General features: G+C 40.4%; 2 protein-coding genes and 1 pseudogene across 2 annotated transcripts; all 3 read right to left on the reverse strand.

Annotated features, from left to right (window-relative positions):
• Positions 1-7,883: 7,883 nt before the first annotated feature.
• On the reverse strand, positions 7,884-10,281 carry LOC141339211 (interferon-induced protein 44-like). The gene is made up of 7 exons (XM_073844838.1): positions 9,786-10,281; positions 9,630-9,684; positions 9,346-9,541; positions 9,096-9,248; positions 8,313-8,484; positions 8,132-8,232; positions 7,884-8,054 (listed from the first exon to the last, which is right to left on the reverse strand). Exons 1-7 carry the CDS (start codon positions 10,279-10,281, stop codon positions 7,884-7,886), a joined length of 1,344 nt encoding a protein of 447 aa, XP_073700939.1.
• A 2,600-nt stretch (positions 10,282-12,881) lies between these two features.
• Positions 12,882-16,115, reverse strand: LOC141338077 (interferon-induced protein 44-like). Its single transcript, XM_073843641.1, has 8 exons — positions 16,100-16,115; positions 14,280-14,816; positions 14,078-14,132; positions 13,802-13,997; positions 13,562-13,714; positions 13,311-13,482; positions 13,130-13,230; positions 12,882-13,052 (listed from the first exon to the last, which is right to left on the reverse strand). Exons 1-8 carry the CDS (start codon positions 16,113-16,115, stop codon positions 12,882-12,884), a joined length of 1,401 nt encoding a protein of 466 aa, XP_073699742.1.
• Positions 16,116-17,159: 1,044 nt separating this feature from the next.
• LOC141339184 (interferon-induced protein 44-like) lies at positions 17,160-19,407 on the reverse strand (annotated as a pseudogene).
• Between the last annotated feature and the right edge of the window lie 2,529 nt (positions 19,408-21,936).

Genomic DNA, 21,936 nt, shown 5'->3' on the forward strand with positions numbered 1-21,936 from the left:
TTGAGTTAGAATTTACTTTGATAATCCTTAAATAAAGACATTAAACGATATTCAACAACTGAATTAACGCTTCTAAAAGCAACGTAGTTTAACCGAAGACTATGCACGCAAATATCCATGCCCGTTAATTGTTTTGAAAATGCAACTGGCTTTCAAAAAAGAAAAGTGGTCTAGCAACTCCCCACGACCCCCTTTTGTCTTTAGCCCCCCAACAGACGATGTCTGTTGTTGAAGAGTGGCTTGACACAAGGAATGCGACAGCTGAAACCCATGTCTTGCATACGTCTGTGCGTAGTGGTTCTTGAAGCACTGACTCCAGCTGCAGTCCACTCTTTGTGAATCTCCCCCACATTTTTGAATGGGTTTTGTTTCACAATTCTCTCCAGGGAGCCGGATTAAATAAATAGACTACACTAGGCAGGCTGCATTTTTTGGGCCCCCCTCTGTCGATGTTATTTATGAATTGAAATCTGAAACTTACCAAAGTTACTAATAAAAGTTAATTCACATTTTACATAGCCTAGTCTTTGGTTAAAAATTGGTTGTTGTATGCCAAAATAAGTCATGTGTTGTATATAAAACAGTCTATCAGACTATTTTTGATATTCATTATTTATACATTACACGGCCCTATTAAATGCTATTTAATTATCCTCATCTTATCCATTGGGAGTGTCATTGTTAAGGCAGTAGTACTAGTAAATAACCAATAGGTGTCAGTAAAGTATGTAAACAGAGCAAATAAGTTTATTAAGCAAAACGATATTGGGCTTACACGGAGCCCCTTACGACACCTGTAGAAGAAAAATAATTAATCCGTGGGGACGGTTTTGCAATTCGTTCCCTCAGTTTAAACTGTACTCACGAGTTCTTAAACTGTTCCCTCGGTTAAATAAATAAATATAAATCGTGCCCATGGATTATCAAACCGTACCCACGAATTTCCAATCCGTGAGCTCAGATTTTGTAAACCGAAGCCTACCCTCCGATTTTGAATCCTTACCGACAAATTTATAATCTGTGCGCACGCTTTAGCAATCCGTTCCCACGGATTTGTGATGCATTGTATTGCATTTATTAAACTTTATTTCTCATAGTAGGCTATGAGACCATGGAACACTGACAAAACAGAGTTTTAGCTTTATTTTATTTATATTAATCACCAATAGATTAGCTGCTAAAACACCACACCTGTGTTCTATCCTATTGGTTATTATTGTAAAATAAACGCTAAAAAGAAGACTGTTTTGTAAGTAAAATAAAATAATAAGTGAAGAGCGCTGTTCAAACGGCTTTGCTTTATTTAATTTTTTCAAAATATAAAATTGCCTGAATTAAAAAAAAGAAAAAAAACGAGTTTTGGAGGGAAGGTAAAAAGCAATACAAATCAAATAGGCCTAATGTACAGGTTATGTTGTCATTCCTTTGCTCTCAAACTAAATGCAATGTAATAATAGGCCTTATTTAATAATAACATTAAATGTGCAGCATGCATCTAATGCTACGCGTTCCAGGCAGGTTTTTGAGCTCGTTAAACACGACTTAAAATCACGACTCACGACTTTGTAGCGTTCCAGGCAAGTCACGCCAAACTGCCTGGGCACATTTATGAATTATTATTATTTTTATATTATTATGAATTTGATTGCAACGTTATATTGTCCTATGCTCTATTTTTCCACCGTGTACCACTTGCATAAACACCGCATGCATTAGGGCTGATATTGTATGTTACGTCAGAACTCGTAACTGGGAGTCCATCGATCTAGTACGAGTTCACGAGTGGGAATTCACGGGTTTGACTGCCGTTCCGCGGCATAACTCTGGGTGAAAAGCTTATCACAAATCGCTCTGTATGGCTCTGACTGGCTGGCGCCGCTCTATACAGTCATGGGCTGGCGTTAATATGACAATGTAAGTCTATGGTTAAGATAAACATCGTCACTATTTTTAGTTAATTAATAAATATTGAAATAGATTGTAGATAGGACATTTGTACATTTAAAAAAAAAAAAAAAAAAAGTGTCCCTCTGTCTGGGCCCCCTCCCGCCAATCGGGCCCTAGGCACGTGCCTAGTTTGCCTTTGCGTTAATCCGGCTCACTTATCCCTATTGCTTATACACTTTTTTCTACCACATCTTTTCCTTCCCTTCCCCTCTCTATTAATGTGCTTGGACACAGAGCTCTGTGAACAGCCAGCCTCTTTTGCAATGACCTTTTGTGTCTTGCCCTTCTTGTGCAAGGTGTCAATGGTCGTCTTTTGGACAGCAGTCCTCCCCATGATTGTGTAGTCTACAGAACTAGACTGAGAGACCATTTAAAGGCCTTTGCAGGTGTTTTGAGTTAATTAGCTGATTAGAGTGTGGCTCCAGGTGTCTTCAATACTGAACCTTTTCACAATATTCTAATTCTCTGAGATACTGAATGGGGTTTTCATTAGTTGTCAGTTATAATCATCAAAATTAAAAGAAATAAACAAAATAATATATATCAGTCTGTGTGGAATTATTTGTATACATTATACAAGTTTCACTTCTTGAATGGAATTAGTGAAATAAATCAAGAAGATATTTGTCACACACACAGACGGATGCAGAGACAGAGGTAAGTGTATATAAAAATGAGGTAAGTTTATTAAAACAGCAGGTAAGTTTCAGGCAATTGCAATGATTTGAAAGATGGATAGTCTTATCTGAACAGTCCTTGGGTAATGGTAATGTGGTAAGCCGGCACAGAGGAGTGAAACAGAGTCCAAACAAGATCCAGAGGAGCAGCATAGCAAGGGGTGTGATCCGTAGACCAGATGGTGAGTGACTGAATGCAGTGCGTATATATAGGGTGTGGTAAGGGAAGTCAGGTGCTAGTAATTAGTACTCAGGTGATCCTGAACGAGTGGGAGGTTCTTCTGAGGGTGTGACTCTAGTGTGTGGTTGAGGTGACATCCTGACATTACCCCCTCCTCCAGGGGCGGCTCCCGACGCCCTACTCCGACGTCGAGGGCGACCACGACCGCGAGGGGCAGGACGATCTGGGTGGTTTCGATGGAAATCAGCCAGGAGTTGAGGATCAAGTACGTCGTCTCTAACCACCCAGGAACGTTCTTCAGGTCCGTACCCCTCCCAGCCGATGAGATATTCCAAGTGTCCCCTTCGACGTCGGGAATCCAGGATCTCTCGTACGGTGTAAATAGACGGTTGATCCAGGATCTCTGGAGGAGGAGGTCCAGCTTCAGCTCCGGTGGACTCTGTGGCAGAGGGAAAGAATGGTTTCAGGAGTGATACGTGGAAGGTGGGGTGAATTCTGTACCTGGGTGGGAGCTGAAGCTGGTATGTGACTTCATTGATCTGCCTCAGGATTTCGAACGGACCAATATAGCGGGGACTCAGCTTGCGACAGGGTAGCCTTAGCCGGATGTCCTTGGTGGAGAGCCACACTTTGTCTCCAGGCTGGTATGATGGAGTAGGTCTCCTGTGAGCATCGGCAAAGTCCTTGTGTCGACGGATGGCTCTCTGGATGTGACGATGAGCTGAGTCCCACACTCTCTCGAAACCAGTAGTCTACAGCTGGAACATGAGTGGGTTCCTCCGTCCAGGGGAACAGCGGAGGCTGAAAACCGAGCACGCACTGGAAGGGTGTCAGGCCGGTGGTATCTTGGCGTAGGGAGTTTTGTGCGTACTCGGCCCACGGGAGGAACCTGCTCCAGCTGTGTTGGTCATCCGAACAGTAGGCCCGGAGGTAACGTCCCAGCTCTTGGATCTTTCTCTCAGTCTGGCCGTTGGTCTGCGGATGATATCCTGAGGAAAGATTGACAGACACACCGAGGGATTTGAAAAAGGCTTTCCATACGTGAGAGATGAATTGAGGACCCCGGTCCGATACTATTTCCTCGGGGAGACCAAAGTGACGGAAGACGTGCTGGAAGAGGACCTCGGCGGTTTCCAAGGCCGTAGGGAGACCTCGTAGGGGAACCAGTTTACACGCCTTGGAGAATCGGTCCACAATAACGAGCACACAGGTGTTGCCTTCAGAGTTGGGAAGGTCCGTCACGAAGTCAACCCCGAGGTGGGACCAGGGTCGCTCTGGAACAGGGAGAGGCACCAGCTTTCCTGCGGGCAAATGACGAGAGGTGTTAGTTGTGGCACAGACTGAGCAGCTCTGGACGTACCTGATGACATCTCGGGCCATACTGGACCACCAGTAACGAGATTGGAGCAGCGAGAGGGTCCTTCTGCTACCTGGGTGTCCAGAGCCCGGAGATTGGTGTACCGTGTCCAGAAGGTGTTGTCGTTGGGAGCTTGGGACATAGATCTTACCTTCTGGACACTCAGGCGGAGCAGGCTCTTGGAGAGTGGCGTCTTGGATCCAGGTGTCGATGTCCCACTGGATGGGGCTAACAATGATCTCAGGGGGAAGGATGTAGTCAGGTTCAATGGGGGCATCACTGGAGAATTGTCGAGATAGAGCATCTGCGGGTATGTTCTTTGATCCGGGACGGTAGGTAATCTTCAGCTGGAATCGAGTAAAGAATAAGGCCCATCTGGCTTGTCTTGGGTTGAGCCGTTTAGCCTCTCGGAGATATTGGAGATTCTTATGATCGGTGATGATCGTGACTGGATGTTTAGCCCCTTCCAGCCAGTGACGCCACTCTTCCAAGGCGAGCTTGATGGCTAATAGCTCTCTGTTGCCTACGTCATAATTCTGCTCCGCCGAGGACAGCTTCTTGGAGAAGTAGGCACAGGGATGGAGGAGTGAGGAGTCACCAGCCGCTTGGGACAGCACTGCTCCGACGCCGATGGTAGATGCGTCGACTTCGACCACGAAGGGACGCTCCGGATCCGGGTGGTGCAGAAGAGGAGCAGTGCTGAAAATCTTCTTTAGTTGGTGGAAAGCTTCGAGGGCAGGGGAATTCCAACTAAGATGTTTAGGTTGTCCACGAAGGAGGGAGGTCAGAGGTGCAGTCATGGAACTGTAATTCTTGATGAACCAGCGGAAGAAATTGGAGAAACCCAGAAATCTTTGCAGTTCCTTGATGGTGTGGGGTTGAGGCCAATCTTGAATGGCTTGCACCTTTTCTTGGTCCATTTGCACACCCTCAGAGCTGATGTTATAGCCCAGGAACTGTACCGCTGTCTTGTGAAACTCGCACTTCTCCAGCTTCAGGAATAGGTGGTGTTGACGTAGGACTTGGAGGACCTGACGGACATGCTGGCGATGTTCGGCCTGGTTCCGGGAGTAAATCAAAATGTCGTCAATATAGACTACTACAAACTGATGTAAAAACTCCCGGAACACCTCGTTCATAAACGTTTGGAAGACTGAGGGACTGATGGACAAACCGTAGGGCATAACCAGATACTCATAGTGGCCAGTTGGTGTTATAAAGGCCGTCTTCCACTCGTCTCCCTCCCGAATACGAACGAGGTTATAAGCACTCCGCAGGTCCAGCTTGGAGAAGATACGAGCTCCGCGGAGTTCCTCGAGGGTGGCAGGAACGAGTGGTAGTGGATAAGGCTGTTGAATTATCTGAGAATTGAGTTGTCGATAATCTATACAGGGACGGAGACCTCCATCCTTCTTACCCACGAAGAAGAAGCTGGAAGCGGCCGGTGAGGTAGATGTGTGAATGAATCCCTGTGCTAAAGCCTCTTGAATGTACTCCTCCATCGCCTGGCGCTCCGGGTTGGACAGTGGATATACCCGTCCCTTGGGTAGTTGAGCTCCAGGTAGCAGATCGATAGCGCAGTCCCATGGCCTGTGTGGAGGAAGATGGGTGGCAGCTTGCTTACTAAATACATCCTCGTAGTCCATGTACTCCGCTGGGATTTCGACCGAGATGGTAGTATCGGGGCTTTCGATCTTTGTAGAAGCTATGGATATAGAGCCAGAAACAGGTAGTTGAGAGGACATACAATTCTTGAGACAGTGCTTACTCCAGCCGATGATGTCACAAGGATCCCAGCGGAGTTCTGGATGGTGGATGTGTAGCCATGGACGACCGAGGATGATGTCGACGGTGGAATGCTCCAGTACCAGAAATTTAATCCTTTCTTGATGAAACAATCCTACTTGCAGAGTGACAGTTGGTGATGAATACCGAATCCGCCCACGTCCCAGTGGTTTTCCTTGAATAGTTCGTACAGCATACTCTGGATAGTGTCGTTGTCGGCGTAACTGAAGATTCTCTAGACAGTCTTGGGAGATGAAGTTACCCGACGCACCTGAATCAATAAGAGCAGAGAGACAGAGATGGCGTTCGGCAGTATGAATTGTTAATGGAATTAAGGTAAGTTGAGCAGTCGGTATTTCTGATTGAATTGTACTCACCACTGGACGTGGGGGTCTGACTGGACAGTTGTGCAGAAAATGACCGGGTTGGCCACAATATAAACAGAGTCCAGAGGTGATACGGCGTTGACGTTCTGTCCTGGAGAGTCTAGTGGAATCGATAATCATGGGTTCTGGTACTGGAGGACAAGCTGCCACCATAGCGGACTGAGGAGCGGTTTGTGAGGGCTGGCAGGCGGCTAGTCGCTGGGAAACTCGAGTGGTTCGTTGTAGAAAAGTCTCTAGACCGATGGAATCGTCGTACAGCGCCATGGCTGCTCGAATGTCTGGATGAAGGCCTTGTCGGTAAGCCCCTAGCAGAGCGATCTCGTTCCAGCCGCTAGCCGCCGCCAGCGTGCAGAAATGAAGAGTGTATTCGTGCACCGAAGAAGATCCTTGTTGTAGCCGGAAGAGTTGGTCTGAGACTGTGAGTATACTGGTCGTGGTGCTAAATACTTCGGAAAAATGACTGGTAAACTGCTCAAAAGAATGAATGATGGGATTATTTGCATTCCAGATGGCTTTGGCCCATTGTAATGCTTTGCCGGTTAACAGAGAGATAAGAAAAGCTACCTTGGAATCGTCCGTGGGGAATTGTTGTGGTTGCATCCGGATGTATAAATCGACCTGTAGTAGAAAACCGCTGCACTCAGCCGCTTCTCCAGCAAACGTTGTAGGAATGGCCATGGGACTTCCTGAGGCAGATGGCGGCTGTGGAGATGGTGTGAGAGCCGCCTTGACAGCGTTGATGAGTTCGGTGAAAGGGTTTGGTGCAGTGGCCTCTTCGGTGGTCATTTCGGTACGATCTGGTCTTCTGTCACACACACAGACGGATGCAGAGACAGAGGTAAACAGCAGGTAAGTTTCAGGCAATTGCATTGTTGATTTGAAAGATGGATAGTCTTATCTGAACAGTCCTTGGGTAATGGTAATGTGGTAAGCCGGCACAGAGGAGTGAAACAGAGGAGTGAAACAGAGTCCAAACAGGATCCAGAGGAGCAGCATAGCAAGGGGTGTGATCCGTAGACCAGATGGTGAGTGACTGAATGCAGTGCGTATATATAGGGTGTGGTAAGTGAAGTCAGGTGCTAGTAATTAGTACTCAGGTGATCCTGAACGAGTGGGAGGTTCTTCTGAGGGTGTGACTCTAGTGTGTGGTTGAGGTGACATCCTGACAATATTCTAATTATATGACCAGCACCTGTATATTTATTTAATTTTAATTTTAATTTTATTAAATATATATTTTAAATGTAGAAATGATAAATGCAATTTAGCCTTAGAATGTATGAGTGTAGAATTGTTTTTATTATGTATACTTTTCAAAAGTGGTTCCTCAAAAACAGTCTCTTTATTTAAAAAAAAAAAAGTGCTTTGTAAAAGAAAAAGAAAACAGTCAAGATAGTCAGATATCAAGTAGGATACTGGTTCCTCAGATACAAAGACCAGTATATAATATCCCACGAACAGTAGATTATAAACTGTAAATAGCAGAGTATAAATTGTAATGAGCTACAAAGGGAGATAAAACTGTACTAATAGCACTTTATTATATTGTCCTAGATAGGACCAGCATCATCCAGATAGTCCTCTGCAAAGTTGAGCATCTGTTGTAGAGCGGAGAGAAGCAGGACGTCACAGTTGAGCTCCAGCTCCAGCTCCTGACTGTAATTCTTCACCGGTAACACACAAGACACCGGCACACCCAACCGAGAGCTCACCTCCTGAACCTGCACAGACAAAACATCATCTCACTCACTCTGAGTCCTGTAGAAACAGACCATGTGATCATGTGACCACGCCTCACCTTTGACTTGATGTAGGAGCTGGCATAAAGGTTTTGAAGGTTCTTCTCCACTAGAGGACATGCTTCATCTACTTTGGTCATCAAAACCATCTGGGGAATGCCTGAAATGTGTAAATTATGTGTTAGTCACTAGATTATAATTAATCTCTGATATAACTAAAAGTGCTATTACCATACTTACCCAGTGAGTTCACTTTTCTGCGTATGGAAGCAATTTTTTCCTCTAGTTTGTCAGACATGAGGGAGATTTTGGTGGCGTCTATCACGTACACCACACAGTGGATCTTCTCCTGTAGAGATGCAGGTCTGGAGGTCTTTTGCTCATCGTGTTGAAACGGTGCAGTGGGGTTGAACTGAATCAAGAGCATTCAAGATTAAGTATATTAAAGAACAGCTTTAATCTGAACCTTTAGGTTTTACTTAAAGGTTGTATCAGAGATTTCTAGCCTAAACATAAAGTGTCAATTTCAGCTGACCTTTCTTCACGATCCGCTCGCTGCCTGCCCCATAAATTGTCTGTGAAAATAACGCGTCTCTCTGGTCAGCCTAGGGTCCGAGATATGCCAAAAAAACAATCGGCGCTATCAACTATTGCAGAGATAAACAAACAGTGTTCCAACCAATCAGCGTCAGGGGTTTGGTGTTGTGGACTTTCCTACTGGTGCAGGGATGTGAGGGAGGCGGAGCGAAAGTCCACAACACCAAACCCCTGACGCTGATTGGTTGGAACACTGTTTGTTTATCTGTGGAAAGGTTGGTAGTGCCGATTGTTTTTTTTGGCATATCTCGGACCCTAGGCTGACCAGAGAGACGCAGTTTTTTCACAGACAATTTATGGGGCAGGCAGCGAGCGAATCGTAATGAAAGGTCAACTGAATTTGACACTTTATGTTTCAGGCTAGAAATCTCTGATACAACCTTTAAACTAATAATCGAGAAAACTGAACCATCTTTATGGTTTTACTTTATAGCGGTCTGGGACATGCCCTTGAAGAATGCTGCTGATGTCCTCAATATTCAGTCCTGCACCTGATTGCTCCTCGAGTCCCATGGTGTCACACAACACAAATGGCAACGGCTTTCCCTCACGACCATCTTTCACTGGATATGTGCGAAACTGCCAACCAAGAAGAGAATCACATCAAGACCAAAACTCATCTAGAGACGTTCATTGAGCTCTTAAAGGAAACACTATAATCCTGTTGAATCTCTACCTGTGTGGTGAGACTTGTCCCTGCAGATCCTGACATGGCTTTGCTGGTCACGCGGTCCATGAAGATGGAGTTGATGGAGTTGAAGAAACTGGATTTTCCAGCACCTACAGGACCGATCATTAGGATGCGAAAATGGCTGACAGACGTCGTCAGGGGTTTTTGTTTTCTGATCATTTCCATGAGTTGTGCTCTTCGACTACAAAACAGATCACATTTTTATATTACAACAAATTACAATAGAAAATGAGCAAAGAATAGATCTCAAAACCTGAGTGGAAACATACTCAGCTGTCCACAGAACATTCCTCCATGGCTTTTCCTCAGCACTCACTTGAGAACCTTGCAAATATTAAATAAAATGTTAACAATAGGAAATGAGATTATTTATAGAGTCTCAAACTTCTTGACAATGACATGACTGTATGTGCATATAAAAACACCTTTACTGATGACTGACTTCTCCACTTTGTACACCTCACATTCTGACAGCTGAGTGATGTTCCCATACATTATTGCCGAATTAACAGTGAATGCACTTCCTCCTTGATTATACACAGTTGCTTGGTTGTTGTAGCAAAAGTACAACTGTTGGCCGAAACTGGGCCCTCCAGCATCATCATAACGTGCATTATAGCCACTGTTACTTTTAATGCACACAGGGATCTTGCCCTGAAAGCTGAACAGGAATATGTCCTGATCAGTAATATACTGCCCACTTCGAGAGTAATCTACACTAGTGTATCCACCAAAGATGTAGCCTGAACGGTTGTAGGCTACAAGTAAAGTGGGCCCCTGACGGTCACATCGCTGGTGGAAGGCAGAAGCTTGATATCCATGAACTGAAGCTTTGTAGAGAAGGGTAAGCTCCACATTCCCCAGCAAGCCACAAAGCTGCTTCCTTTTCTCTTCTGTTAAATTAGAAGTGAGGGGGTTCATGTTGAGCTTCAAGCCAAGAAAAAAAGAGATAGAAACATAAATGAAGAACTTTTATATATGCACAAAAACATATACAAATTTACACATTTCTACTTTAAAGAATACTTTTTAATAAGATATAAAATAATCATTTTTAACATGGTATAGGAGATGGAGCTCAGGGTGGAACCACATGAACAAGCCTTGTGAGCAGCGTTTGCATACAGCAATGGGCTAATGACGCCTGTCAGAAACTAGACCTTTTCTCTAGAATAGAAAATGAAACCAGTTTGACAAAGAATGAATAAATAAAACATGATTATTTGTTTATTTATTTTTAAGAGTTTTATATATTTTATTTTTACAGTGTTAAAATGAAATACTTATTTGGATCTGAGAAACAACTGTCGAATAACTTTATCATTACGATGAAATTGTGTTTTCAAATTTAGAACATTAACAATAAATATTTACCTTTATATCTATACCCTGCGATTATGAACCTTACCTTTTAGTGGTATCTTTGTGCATAAAATACTGAAATGCTCTTCGTACAAGATCAGGATTCGTTCACGACAAGCTCATATGAAACAACACTGCTCTGCCCTTACTATGGCGTTATTATAATGCCTAAAAGATTTGCATACGTGGGGTATAAGTTGTGGAAGTGTACATAAATATTTCAGACAACTGCGGGATTTGGACAGTGACCACGTAGTAGCCTACAAACAAGGAACTAAATAATTATAACACACACAAGATTTTAATTGTGGTGTTAAGAAAATATCTGTAAATATACGTAAATGAAATGTTAGATCTATATCGACCCTGGTGAAAAAAAACAGCAATGGTTAGGTAGTTTTGATGCTAGTTTAAGCTGGTCCTTAGCAGGTTTATGCTGGTTCTTTGCTAGTTTATGCTACCAGCATAAACCAGCATCAAAACCTACCTAACCAGCATATGTTGTTACGTTCTAAATCTTTTTAAAGCCAAATGCCCAATTATGTACAGTACTCACAGAGTACAGTACTCAAACTTTACAGTAAAGAGCAGTCTCAAGTACACCTACCTGAGACCTTCTTGCCCTTGCCCTTCCCATTCCTCTTCCATGTAGTTGTTGTCCTCCTCCTCCACCTCCTTCTCTTCCTCTTCCTCCTCTTCCTCCTCCTCCTCTTTCTCCCTCTCTTCTCTTCCTCCTCATCTTCCTCCATCTCCTTCTTCTCTTCCTATTCCCCTCCTCCTCCACCTCCTTTCTTCTCTTCCTCCTCTTCCTCTTTCTCCTTCTTCTCTTCCTCCTCTTTCTCCTTCTCTTCCTCTTCTTTCTCCTATTCCATCTCCCCATCATCCTTCTATTTCTACTCTTCTCTTTTCCTTCTTCTCTTCCTATTCCTCCTCCTCCACCTCCTGTTTTTCCTTCTCCTTTATCTTTCTCTTCCTCCTTCACCTCCTTCTTCTCTACCTTTTCCACCTCCTCCTCTTCCACTTCCTCCTCCTTCACCTCCTCTTTCTCCTTCTTCTCTTCCTCTCTCTCTCTCTCTCTCTCTATATATATATATGTATCTCTTTGTTCTATTTCTATTCATTAAAAAACTTCTCTATTCTTTTTATCTTCTATCTTTTCTATCTTTTTTAAAATGCATTATACAATTAACAAAAAAACAAAATAAAAACACTAGTTTGCTCTATTCTTTTTCTATTGTATCCGTTTTCTTTTTATTTACTATATATTTAAATAAATAATAGTGCACAAACACGCAAAATTTATATACAATTAATAGCACAAAATAATTTTATTTGAGCTGAGTTAGTTTTAGTTTCAGTTTCGATTTCGACTTATCAGCTGTGGTTAGTTTGTGTAGGGCTTTCAGAAAAACAGAAGTCATTTAATTCCTCATGTCAGTGTCTGTCTGTTAGACTGAGCTTCACTCTGTAGACCTCACATGCAGAGTTTAATTTAAATTATTAAATATTTTCCTATATGAGTAAAATTTGTTTAGTCATTGAAATGTGTTTTGATAACTTTAATTTTCATCTTGCACACACAAACTTGAAGCACACAAAGAAGCACTTTTTCAATGCTTATACAGTTTTTATGTCATTCTAGTGTTATACTTCAAACCTGATTGTGGCACAGAACTGCAACAACAGCAACAAGGCTAGTTTAAGTGATAAGAAAGAACTTTTTTTTGCATTTCCTTTTCTTGAATGGGTATGATTCTGAAAGAACTAGAATGAACAAACAGAACAGAATAACAATGTTAAGATGTCATATTGATCCATACAGTCAAACCAAAATTTATTCAGACACCTTCAACATTTCTCACACTCTCACAGTTTATTCACTATCGTTTAGAAAATGGTAATAAAATATGACAAGAACTCAGAGTTATACTGTGTCAAAACAAATTAATCTTGATAACTGAAAGTCAGATAACTTTGATTAGGTATGTAATGTATTACACTCAACCATTTACCAAGAAAGATTTAATTTTGTCCAGCCTGTGGTGTAAGAAGAATATATATATATATATAATATACCACAAACATAAGCTGTAAATAACAGAGTATAAATGTTACATTCCAAACTTGATAAAACTACTAGTGGCACTTTATTAATTGTCCTACATAGGACTAGCATCATCCAGATAGTCCTCTGCAAAGTTGAGCATCTGTTGTATAGCGGTGAGCAGCAGGATGTCACAGTTGAGCTCCAGCTCCAGCTCCTGACTGTAGTTCTTCACCGGTAACACACAAGACACCGGCACACCCAACCAAGAGCTCACCTCCTGAACCTGCACAGACAAAGCAACATCTCACTCACTCTGAGCCCTGTAGAAATAGACCATGTGATCATGTGACCGCATCTCACCTTTGACTTGATGTAGGAGCTGGCATAGATGTTTTGAAGATTTTTCTCCACCTCAGAACATGCTTCATCTACTTTTGTCATCAAAACCATCTGGGGAATGCCTGAAATGTGAAAATAATGTGTTAGTCACTAGATTATGACTGATCTTTGATATATCCTAAAGTGCTGTTACCTCACTCACCCACTGAGTTCACTTTTTTGCGTATGGTGGTGAGCTTTTCCTGTAGTTTGTCAGACATGAGGGAGATTTTGGTGGCATCTATCATGTACACCACACAGTGGATCTTCTCTTGTAGAGATGCAGGTTTGGAGGTCTTTTGCTCATCGGGTTGAAACGGTGTGATAGGGTTGAACTGAATCATGAGGATTTAGCATGAAACAAACATAATTAGTTCTTCAACCTTCATTCATTTTGGAGATGAGTGAACTTACTTTATAGCGGTCTGGTACGTGACCTTGAAGAATGCTGCTGATGTCCTCAATATCCAGTCCTGCACCTGATTGCTCCTCGAGTCCCATGGTGTCACACAACACAAATGGCAACGGCTTTCCCTCACGACCGTCTTTCACTGGATATGTGCGAAACTACCAACCAAGAAGAGAATCACATCAAGACCTGAAATCATCAAGAGACGTTGCTTGAGCTTTTCTGTATTTTTATTGAATCCATACCTGTGTGGTGAGACTTGTCCCTGCAGATCCTGACATGGCTTTGCTGGTCATGCGGCCCATGAAGATGGAGTTGATGGAGTTGAAGAAGCTGGATTTTCCAGCACCTACAGGACCGATCATCAGGATTCTGACTCGACTCACAGATGTCATCAGGGGTTTATATTTCTTTATCATTTCCATGAGCGCTGCTCTTTGTCTACAACAGAGATCACAATTTTATTACTGTACAATACTCTTTGAAATCAACAAATCAACTAACACTCTATGAAAACTTACTTAGCTGTCCACAGAACATTCCTCCATGGCTTTACCTTGACACTGATCTGAGGAACTGGATTTTCAAAAAATGTTAATTATACAACTTTTCACAGTAACGTTATTAGCAGTACATTTCAAAAGAATAGACTAATAGATGTACATAATTTACTGTACACAACTACAGTAAGTGATAAACATTGTTTTCTGAATTTTGACTTACTCTGTTCCACTTTGTACACCTCGCATTCACTTAGCTGATTATCATTCCCATATAGTGTGGTAGAACCATAATTAAATGCATTATTCCCTCTATAAAATGCATCTCCTATATCATACACAATTGCCTGGTTGTTGTAGCAAAAGTGCAATTGTTCGCCAAAGTTGGGCCCTCCAGCGTCATCATAACGTGCATTACCACCACTCATAATGTTAAAGCAAACAGGGGCTCCTCCTTGAAAACTGAAAATGAAAGTCTTCTCATCAGTGATATACCGCCCACTTTGAGCATAATCTACACTAGTGTATCCACCAAAGATGTAGCTTGAACGGTTGTAGGCTACTAGTAAAGTGGGACCCTGACGGTCACATCGCTGGTGGAAGGCAGAAGCATGATATCCATGAACTGAAGCTTTGTAGAGAAGAGTCAGATCCACATTCCCCAGTAAGCCACAAAGTTGCTTTCTTTGATCTTCTGTTAAATTAGAAGTGAGGGGGTTCACGTTGAGCTTTTTTTGCATTACTTTATGCATCTTTAAGCCTACACAAAAAGACATACAGAAAAAAATTAAAGATCTTTTAGTTATGCACAAAAACATAAATTTTTACTTTTTTAAACGTTGTAATATCTTGACGTTAACATTATTTGATGGAGCTCAGGATGGAGCCACATGGAAGAATCTATATCATAAACAGTGTTTGCCTACAGCGCTAGTTTTCATAGGCTAGAGACGCCCTTCCGAAACCAGACCATTTCACTAGAATTGAAACTGAAATGTTCGACACAGGATGACTGAAATAATAAATAATTAAACTTAGGCTTTAATTTCATCACTGCAATTTAATAACGTTTAATAAGTTTGTTGAACGTTAAACATTTATTTCGCTCTGAGAAAGCGGCTTTCTGACTTTGAAAACTAAAGCACGAACAATAAACTGCGTTAAAATCTAGAACATTATTATTGAATATTTAGCCTATACCTTTGATATACATATCGACTATGAAGCTTACCTTTTACAGTGCATAAAACGGTGAAATGCTCTTCGTACGTTAAGTTAGTATCCTACGGAAGGATTTCAAGCTGGTCTTTTCCTTTCCACACTCAAAGATGACAACTGAAATTACGTTTGGACATTAACCCACATAGTCTACAAACAAGGAAATGGAATTCTTGTGCAAGTTATAATGACCTGTAGATAATTATTATGCCAATCTAAAAACAATTATAGGATATAATTTCTCTATTGCTGTAAGTACGTCTTCTTTTCCCCTTTGGGTTACTGTTTTGACACCAAACCTTTAAAAAATTGTCACACAGTACGAGTGAGTAAAACATAATTAATGTAGAGGTTTTACAGATGTGCCACACTGGTTCTTGTTAAAAGCGTTGAAGGATGTTTTAATGTTCTTTAATTTTTTTCAATTCGTACTGAGAATTCAGGCTAATCTAGAGAAAATTAATAGTTGTAACAGACAACATTTTGAGCTAATAATCTTGTTTATTATTTATAATATTGAACTTACATTTAATGTTAAAAATAATTATATTAACATTGCAGTTGTTGTTGAGAGTGGTGTACATTGTTTTTTGATTCATTATCATTGAAGGACATTTTGTTTAAGATGTTTAAGAATTTATAATAAACCATTGACTGGCCTTGAGCCAGCAAAATAATGAATTGAGTATCACCTCTTCTAGATATTATCTTCCTTATCAACTGTAGCTCAGGAAGGTAGATATTAGACACCTAGTGGGACAGTATAGTACACTAATAGTAGCCTACTATAGAGGGTTTGCTGAGTTTCACAATTTGGTCAGTTACCCGGATCCTTGGCCATACTGGGATGTAAACAACAGCATGGATTGCACGGTTCTGGATTGCACGGTTCCACGGGAGAAAAATGTGTGGAAGCTGCTAAACCATATATAGAAGGAGTTAGTAAGCAGGAAAGGGCACAATATTTCGACAAACTGAAGTTAATAGGTGGCAAATTAAGTTAGAAGAATTAAGATATTGGTCTAATATTTCACCTACCTGACCGGAAATTATAAGAACAAACATGAATGTTGTCAAGATTCTTACCCTGAAAATTCAGGTTCAGTTTGGTCAACCACAAGCACCTTTTGATCCTCAGTTTTTTTTCTCTTCTTGATTTGTTATAACTTTTGGCACTCTATAGTAGCTACTCTAAATGGTTTTTTTTCCAGTCCGACTGATTAGTACAGCCCAAAACATGACAATAATTGAGCATTTTCAGCATTTAATTAGCAAAATATGCGAGTTTCGTTCAGTTCAGTGTCATTGTTTACAATAAGTGCCGCCAATGTGGCCAATTGATGACATGTTGTGAAAACATTCTATAGAGACCATATTTAATACATTTCTGTAAAGCTTGTAAGTATTAAAATAAACATGTCTGTTGTAGCGTGCATGTAATAACCATAGTTCAGTCTTTTGGCATTATGTTTATTGTTTTTGTTTTACATTTTAATAGAAGTGTAAAATTATATGCAATTAGGTAAATTATTGTTCATTTTAATCTCACACAGTCCTGAAAGAAACTTTCACACTTAAAACAAATAACTAAGCTTAAATCTGTCAAAAGAAGCACTTCTTCATAATGCTTATGCAGATTTCAGCATCTTGAATTCTAGTTCTAATACATCATTACTATAAACCTGATCATGGCACAACAATATTGTAACTACAAAAGCAAGAAATAATTATAATGTGCAGCTTAAATGAAATATAAACTTTGTTGGCATTTCCCATCATTTTTAACTATTATGATATTATGCATGATTATGAAAGAACAAACCGAATAACAATTTTATTGCTAATCAAGTGGTATAAACCCCTATCTCTGCAGCACTTTATGGCCCTAAATGACATCAACATCATCCAGATAGTCGTCTGCTAAGCGAAGAATCTGCTGTAGAGCGGAGAGAAGCAGAACGTCACAGTTGGCCTCCAGCTCCAGCTCCTGACTGTAGTTCTTCACCGGTAACACACAAGACACCGGCACACCCACCCGAGAGCTCACCTCCTGAACCTGCACAGACAAAACAACATCTCACTCACTCTGAGTCCTGTAGGAATAGACCACAGGTGTTAAACTCAGTTCCTGGAGGGCCACAGCCCTGCAGAATTTAGATTCAACCCTAATTAAATGCACCTGATCCAGCTAATCAAGTCTTATTTGAAAACTACATGGTTTGTGTGTTGGAGCAAGGTTAGGTAGGAACTAAACTCTGCAGTGCTGCATTCCTGCAGGAACTGAGTGTGACACCCCTGGAATAGACCATGTGATCATGTGAACCGCGTCTCACCTTTGACTTGATGTAGGAACTGAGATAAATTTGGTAAAGGTCCTTCTCTACACGAGGACATGCTTCATCTACTTTTGTCATCAGGACCATCTGGGGAATGCCTGAAATTGTGTAAATAATCAACATTTTGCATAAAAGTTCACTTTTGACTAATTTAGCCTTGAAATAATGTTGTTAGATCACTTACCCAGTGAGTTTATTTCCCTGCGTATGGAAGCAAGTTTCTCCTCTAGTTTGTCAGACATGAGAGAGATTTTGCTGGCGTCTATCACATACGCGACACAGTGGATCTTCTCCTGTAGAGATGCAGGTCTGGACATCTTTTGCTCATCAGGTTGAAATGGTGCAGAGGGGTCAAACTGAATCGAGAGAATTTAGCATGAAACAAACATCTTTTCTTCTTCAAGCCTCATTCAGTATGAAGATATGTGCACTTACTTTATAGCGGTCTGGTACGTGACCTTGAAGAATGCTGCTGATGTCCTCAATATCCAGTCCTGCACCCGATTGCTCCTCGAGTCCCATGGTGTCACACAACACAAATGGCAACGGCTTTCCCTTACGACCGTCTTTCACTGTATATGTGCGAAACTACCAACCAAGAAGAGAATCACTTCAAGAGATATTCCTCAAACTGAAGAGAGACTTCTGTAGGAAACATTATGAGTCCTGTTGAATCTGTACCTGTGTGGTGACACTAGTGCCTGCAAATCCTGAAATGGCTTTGTTAGTGACATGACCGGTGAAGATGGAGTTGATGGAGTTGAAGAAACTGGATTTTCCAGCACCGACAGGACCGATCATTAGGATTCGAACACGGCTGACAGACGTCACCAGGGGTTTATAACTCCTGATCATTTCCAAGAGTTCATCTCTTTGTCTAAAAAAACAACTTAATTATTTAATATTAATGTATGAAGTCAGCAACAATGAAAGAACATTGAGTGCAAACTCACATAGATGTCAACCGAACATTCCTCCATGGCTTCTCCTTGGTCAAACTCTTAAAGTAGTTGAACTGATGAACTGAAAAACCAAAATTGCATTGATGTTTGTATTGACGTGTAAAATACACATTTTTTGGAGGGGTTACCCTGGTACAGTTTGCATTCCAGTGGATAAAGATAATGTTATTGGGGTTGTTTCAACCCACGGACATGAAAAATCACCCGCGGCAACAGTGTTAAAATAGCCCAATTCCGCTGAGAAAACCGCAGACTTGGCAACACTGGTACTGAGCTATTTATGTGTTTTTAAACCTAAATCACATCGGCGTCCATCTATGAAGAATGAACGGACACTGTTAGCCAATCATAGCAGTAGGTGTTTACTTTCGTGTCTACAATCTACCACACCTATTCAAACAGTGTTCTGCTGATGGGGGTTGAAAGGACAGGACAGAAAATAGCCTATTACTTCTAAATTATGAAGTTTTTTGATGTAATAATATTGATAACATTATAAGTGGACCTCAGAGATCAGTACAAAAAAAAAACATAGGCAGTTCATGACCCCTTTAAGTTCTGATGAATATTGAGTAAAGATTATCAACTTCTGCTGAGTAAGATTAACAAGTCTATTAACTAAACAATGACTCCTATATTTACTACATGACACACTCTTTTTTTCTGATTGACTTACTTTCTCTGACTTTGTAGACCTCACATTCAGTCAGCTCCGTGTCATCTCCATGCAGTCTTTTAGCATTAAAACTGTATGATCTTCCTTCATTATACACAACTTCATTATAGCGGCAAAAGTACAACTGTTGGCCAAAGTTGGGCATTCCACCATCATCATAACGTGCATAATGCCCAGTGTTAACTTTGCTGTAGACAGGGATCTTGCCTTTAAAGCTAAACAAAAAAGCTTCTCTATCTGTAATTTGCTGGCCACTTTGAGCATACTCTACACTAGTGTATCCACCAAAGATGTAGCCTGAATGGTTGTAGGCTACAAGTAAGGTGGGACCCTGATTATCACATCTCTTATGGAAGGTGGAAGCTTGATATCCATGAACTGAAGCTTTGTAGAGAAGAGTCAGCTCCACATTCCCCAGCAGGTCACAGAGCTTCTTTCTTTGCTCTTCAGATAAGTTAGAAGTGAGAGGAGCGTTCTGAGCATACCTTTGCATCTTTAAGGCAAAAGAAAACAGCATGCAAAATTTTTTTTAAACAACTTTCACTTATAAATTGCTAGAAATTCATTAGAAACAGCAAGCATTTACTGAAGTAGTATTTTCTTGTCAAATGTCCAGTAATACTTGTTTTATTTAGTTGTTTTTTTTTCTATTGAGTAACAGTTTTGTTTTTACAGTGTTTATGCATTGTTTTATGTACACTTAAAGGGTATCAACACTTTACAGTAAGGTTGTATATTCGCTTGAACTAACAATGAACTTACACATCATGTAGGTCTAAATTTTGCTTGATGTACATACACTAATCAGTTTTATACGTTAAAATGATTCATTTGCCGTACACAATGTTAGTTTAAACTAGCGAATGCATTAAATAATGTGAATATTTATAGTGAAATGTAGGCTTTTTTTACTATTAAAGAACACAAATGAGCAAGCGATGCTTTAACAGAATCGAGTTCGTTTAATTGGAAATGAAACTGAAACCAGTGGCACGACGTAAACATTAAAAATGGAATAAAGCACGGGATTTTGTGTGTGTGCGCGTGTTTCTAATCACTGTAATGCATAACTGTTTGTACAAGACCTATTATTATTACTGCTATGATATCTAATACTTTATCGTTTGAAAATCGATAGAATTAACGTACGTTTTTGCATTGTCTAACTTCAAAATACAAAGAATAATAATACATATATTTTTAGTTTCTATATTGGCTTACCTTTGTAGCGGTATCTTTGTGCAAGAAATTATGAAGACGTGAGCGTGTCTGACAAGAAAACTTTACTTTTGGTAGGCAGAGCTGGGGAAACCGCCCCCTCTAGTACAGTGAGTTTTCTGTGAAACAAAACTTAAATGTTCTAGTTTTTAATTTTTAACAAAAAATTAAGATAAAATTTGTACCAAGGGGACATTTTGGCGCACATGTGGGTAAAAGCAGAGTGCGGGTAAAATTCCCCCTCTCTGACAAAGCAGTTTTCTTGACATTTACAGCAAAATCAGAGTATGAGGGGGTTTAGCTTATAATGAAAAAAAAAAAAAAAAAAAAAAACTAAAATATGCTAAAATAAAAATAGTCTAATAATAGAAAAATGTGGACATTTATCAATGAACCGTGTTGAAAATAAGCCTATTTGAAACATTCTGTTGATGCTGGCTAGCTAATTTTTCAATATAAAGGCCAATATGTTTATTCAACCATCTACGCAGTTTTCTAATGGGTTGCTAATGGGTCCTGAATTACTTTAAAGTGTTTAAAAATATATATGTGCGTAAGGTTTTAAAGAGACAGTGCTGCATTTAAAGTAAAACCTGCTGTAGTCTGCCATGTACATCAAAGAACAAAGGACAAGACAAATCATCTGCTGGCTGATGTATGAATAAAGATGAATTTATATAGTTTATGCATGTACAATTAATAGTTTATTTAAAGATTGTTTTACTTAAAATTGTTAGATTTTCAGAGACTATTACATGTTAAAAATAATAGCTTTCAATTATAGAGTGTTTTCAACAAGCATCATCAATCTGTTTATCAGCACTGAACATAAACAATGCCACTGAACCGAACGGAATGCAAATTTCGCTGATTCTTGCTGCTGAAAATGGTCATGTTTTGGCCTGTACTAATCGGTTGGACAAGAAAAAACATTTGGAGTACAATAGACTGCCAAAGGTTATAACAAACCAAGGAGAAGAGTGCAAAAAACTGAGGAACACGGCTAAACTGAAGGATCAGAATTTCCAGTTCAAGAATCTTGACAACATTCGTGTTTATTCTTATAATTTCCGGTCAGGTAGGTGAAATATTAGGCTAATATCTTAATTAATACTGCTTATTACACGGCTCTTTGGAATGCTTGATTCTGATTGGTCAGTTGAGACATTTGCAGGTTCGTTCTTTTCAAATAATCACCGCTCCAAAGTAATAACGCATAGCCGGTACTACTTGTATGTTTAAAAATCCCTCCGTGCCAACAAAGATTACCGTTTGGCGCCATCTTGTGACAAACACTGGACAACCACAATTAACAATGGAAAATTTCGACATTAATCTATTTAAATTGTCTTACTAGCGTAAATAGTTTGAATGTTAGTCACGTGGTACTATATCGTTTCGCGGAAGGATAAAAATGTTAATTTAAAACAAATATGCCAATAAAAGGTTTCAAATTCATATTCATGTCCA

The sequence above is a fragment of the Garra rufa genome, chromosome 7 (assembly GCF_049309525.1).
Source record: "Garra rufa chromosome 7, GarRuf1.0, whole genome shotgun sequence".
NCBI lineage: Eukaryota > Metazoa > Chordata > Actinopteri > Cypriniformes > Cyprinidae > Garra > Garra rufa.

Coding starts and splice junctions, on each gene's coding strand:
- LOC141339211 (XM_073844838.1), bottom strand. CDS start 10,281: ATGAACCCCCTCACTTCTAATTTAACAGAAGAGAAAAGGAAGCAGCTT. Junction 9,249..9,345: donor GGACAAGTCTCACCACACAG/GTAGAGATTCAA, acceptor CTTGGTTGGCAG/TTTCGCACATATCCAGTGAA. Junction 8,233..8,312: donor CAGAAAAGTGAACTCACTGG/GTAAGTATGGTA, acceptor TACACATTTCAG/GCATTCCCCAGATGGTTTTG.
- LOC141338077 (XM_073843641.1), bottom strand. Junction 14,133..14,279: donor GGTGTACAAAGTGGAACAGA/GTAAGTCAAAAT, acceptor TTGAAAATCCAG/TTCCTCAGATCAGTGTCAAG. Junction 13,053..13,129: donor GCTCCTACATCAAGTCAAAG/GTGAGATGCGGT, acceptor TTGTCTGTGCAG/GTTCAGGAGGTGAGCTCTTG.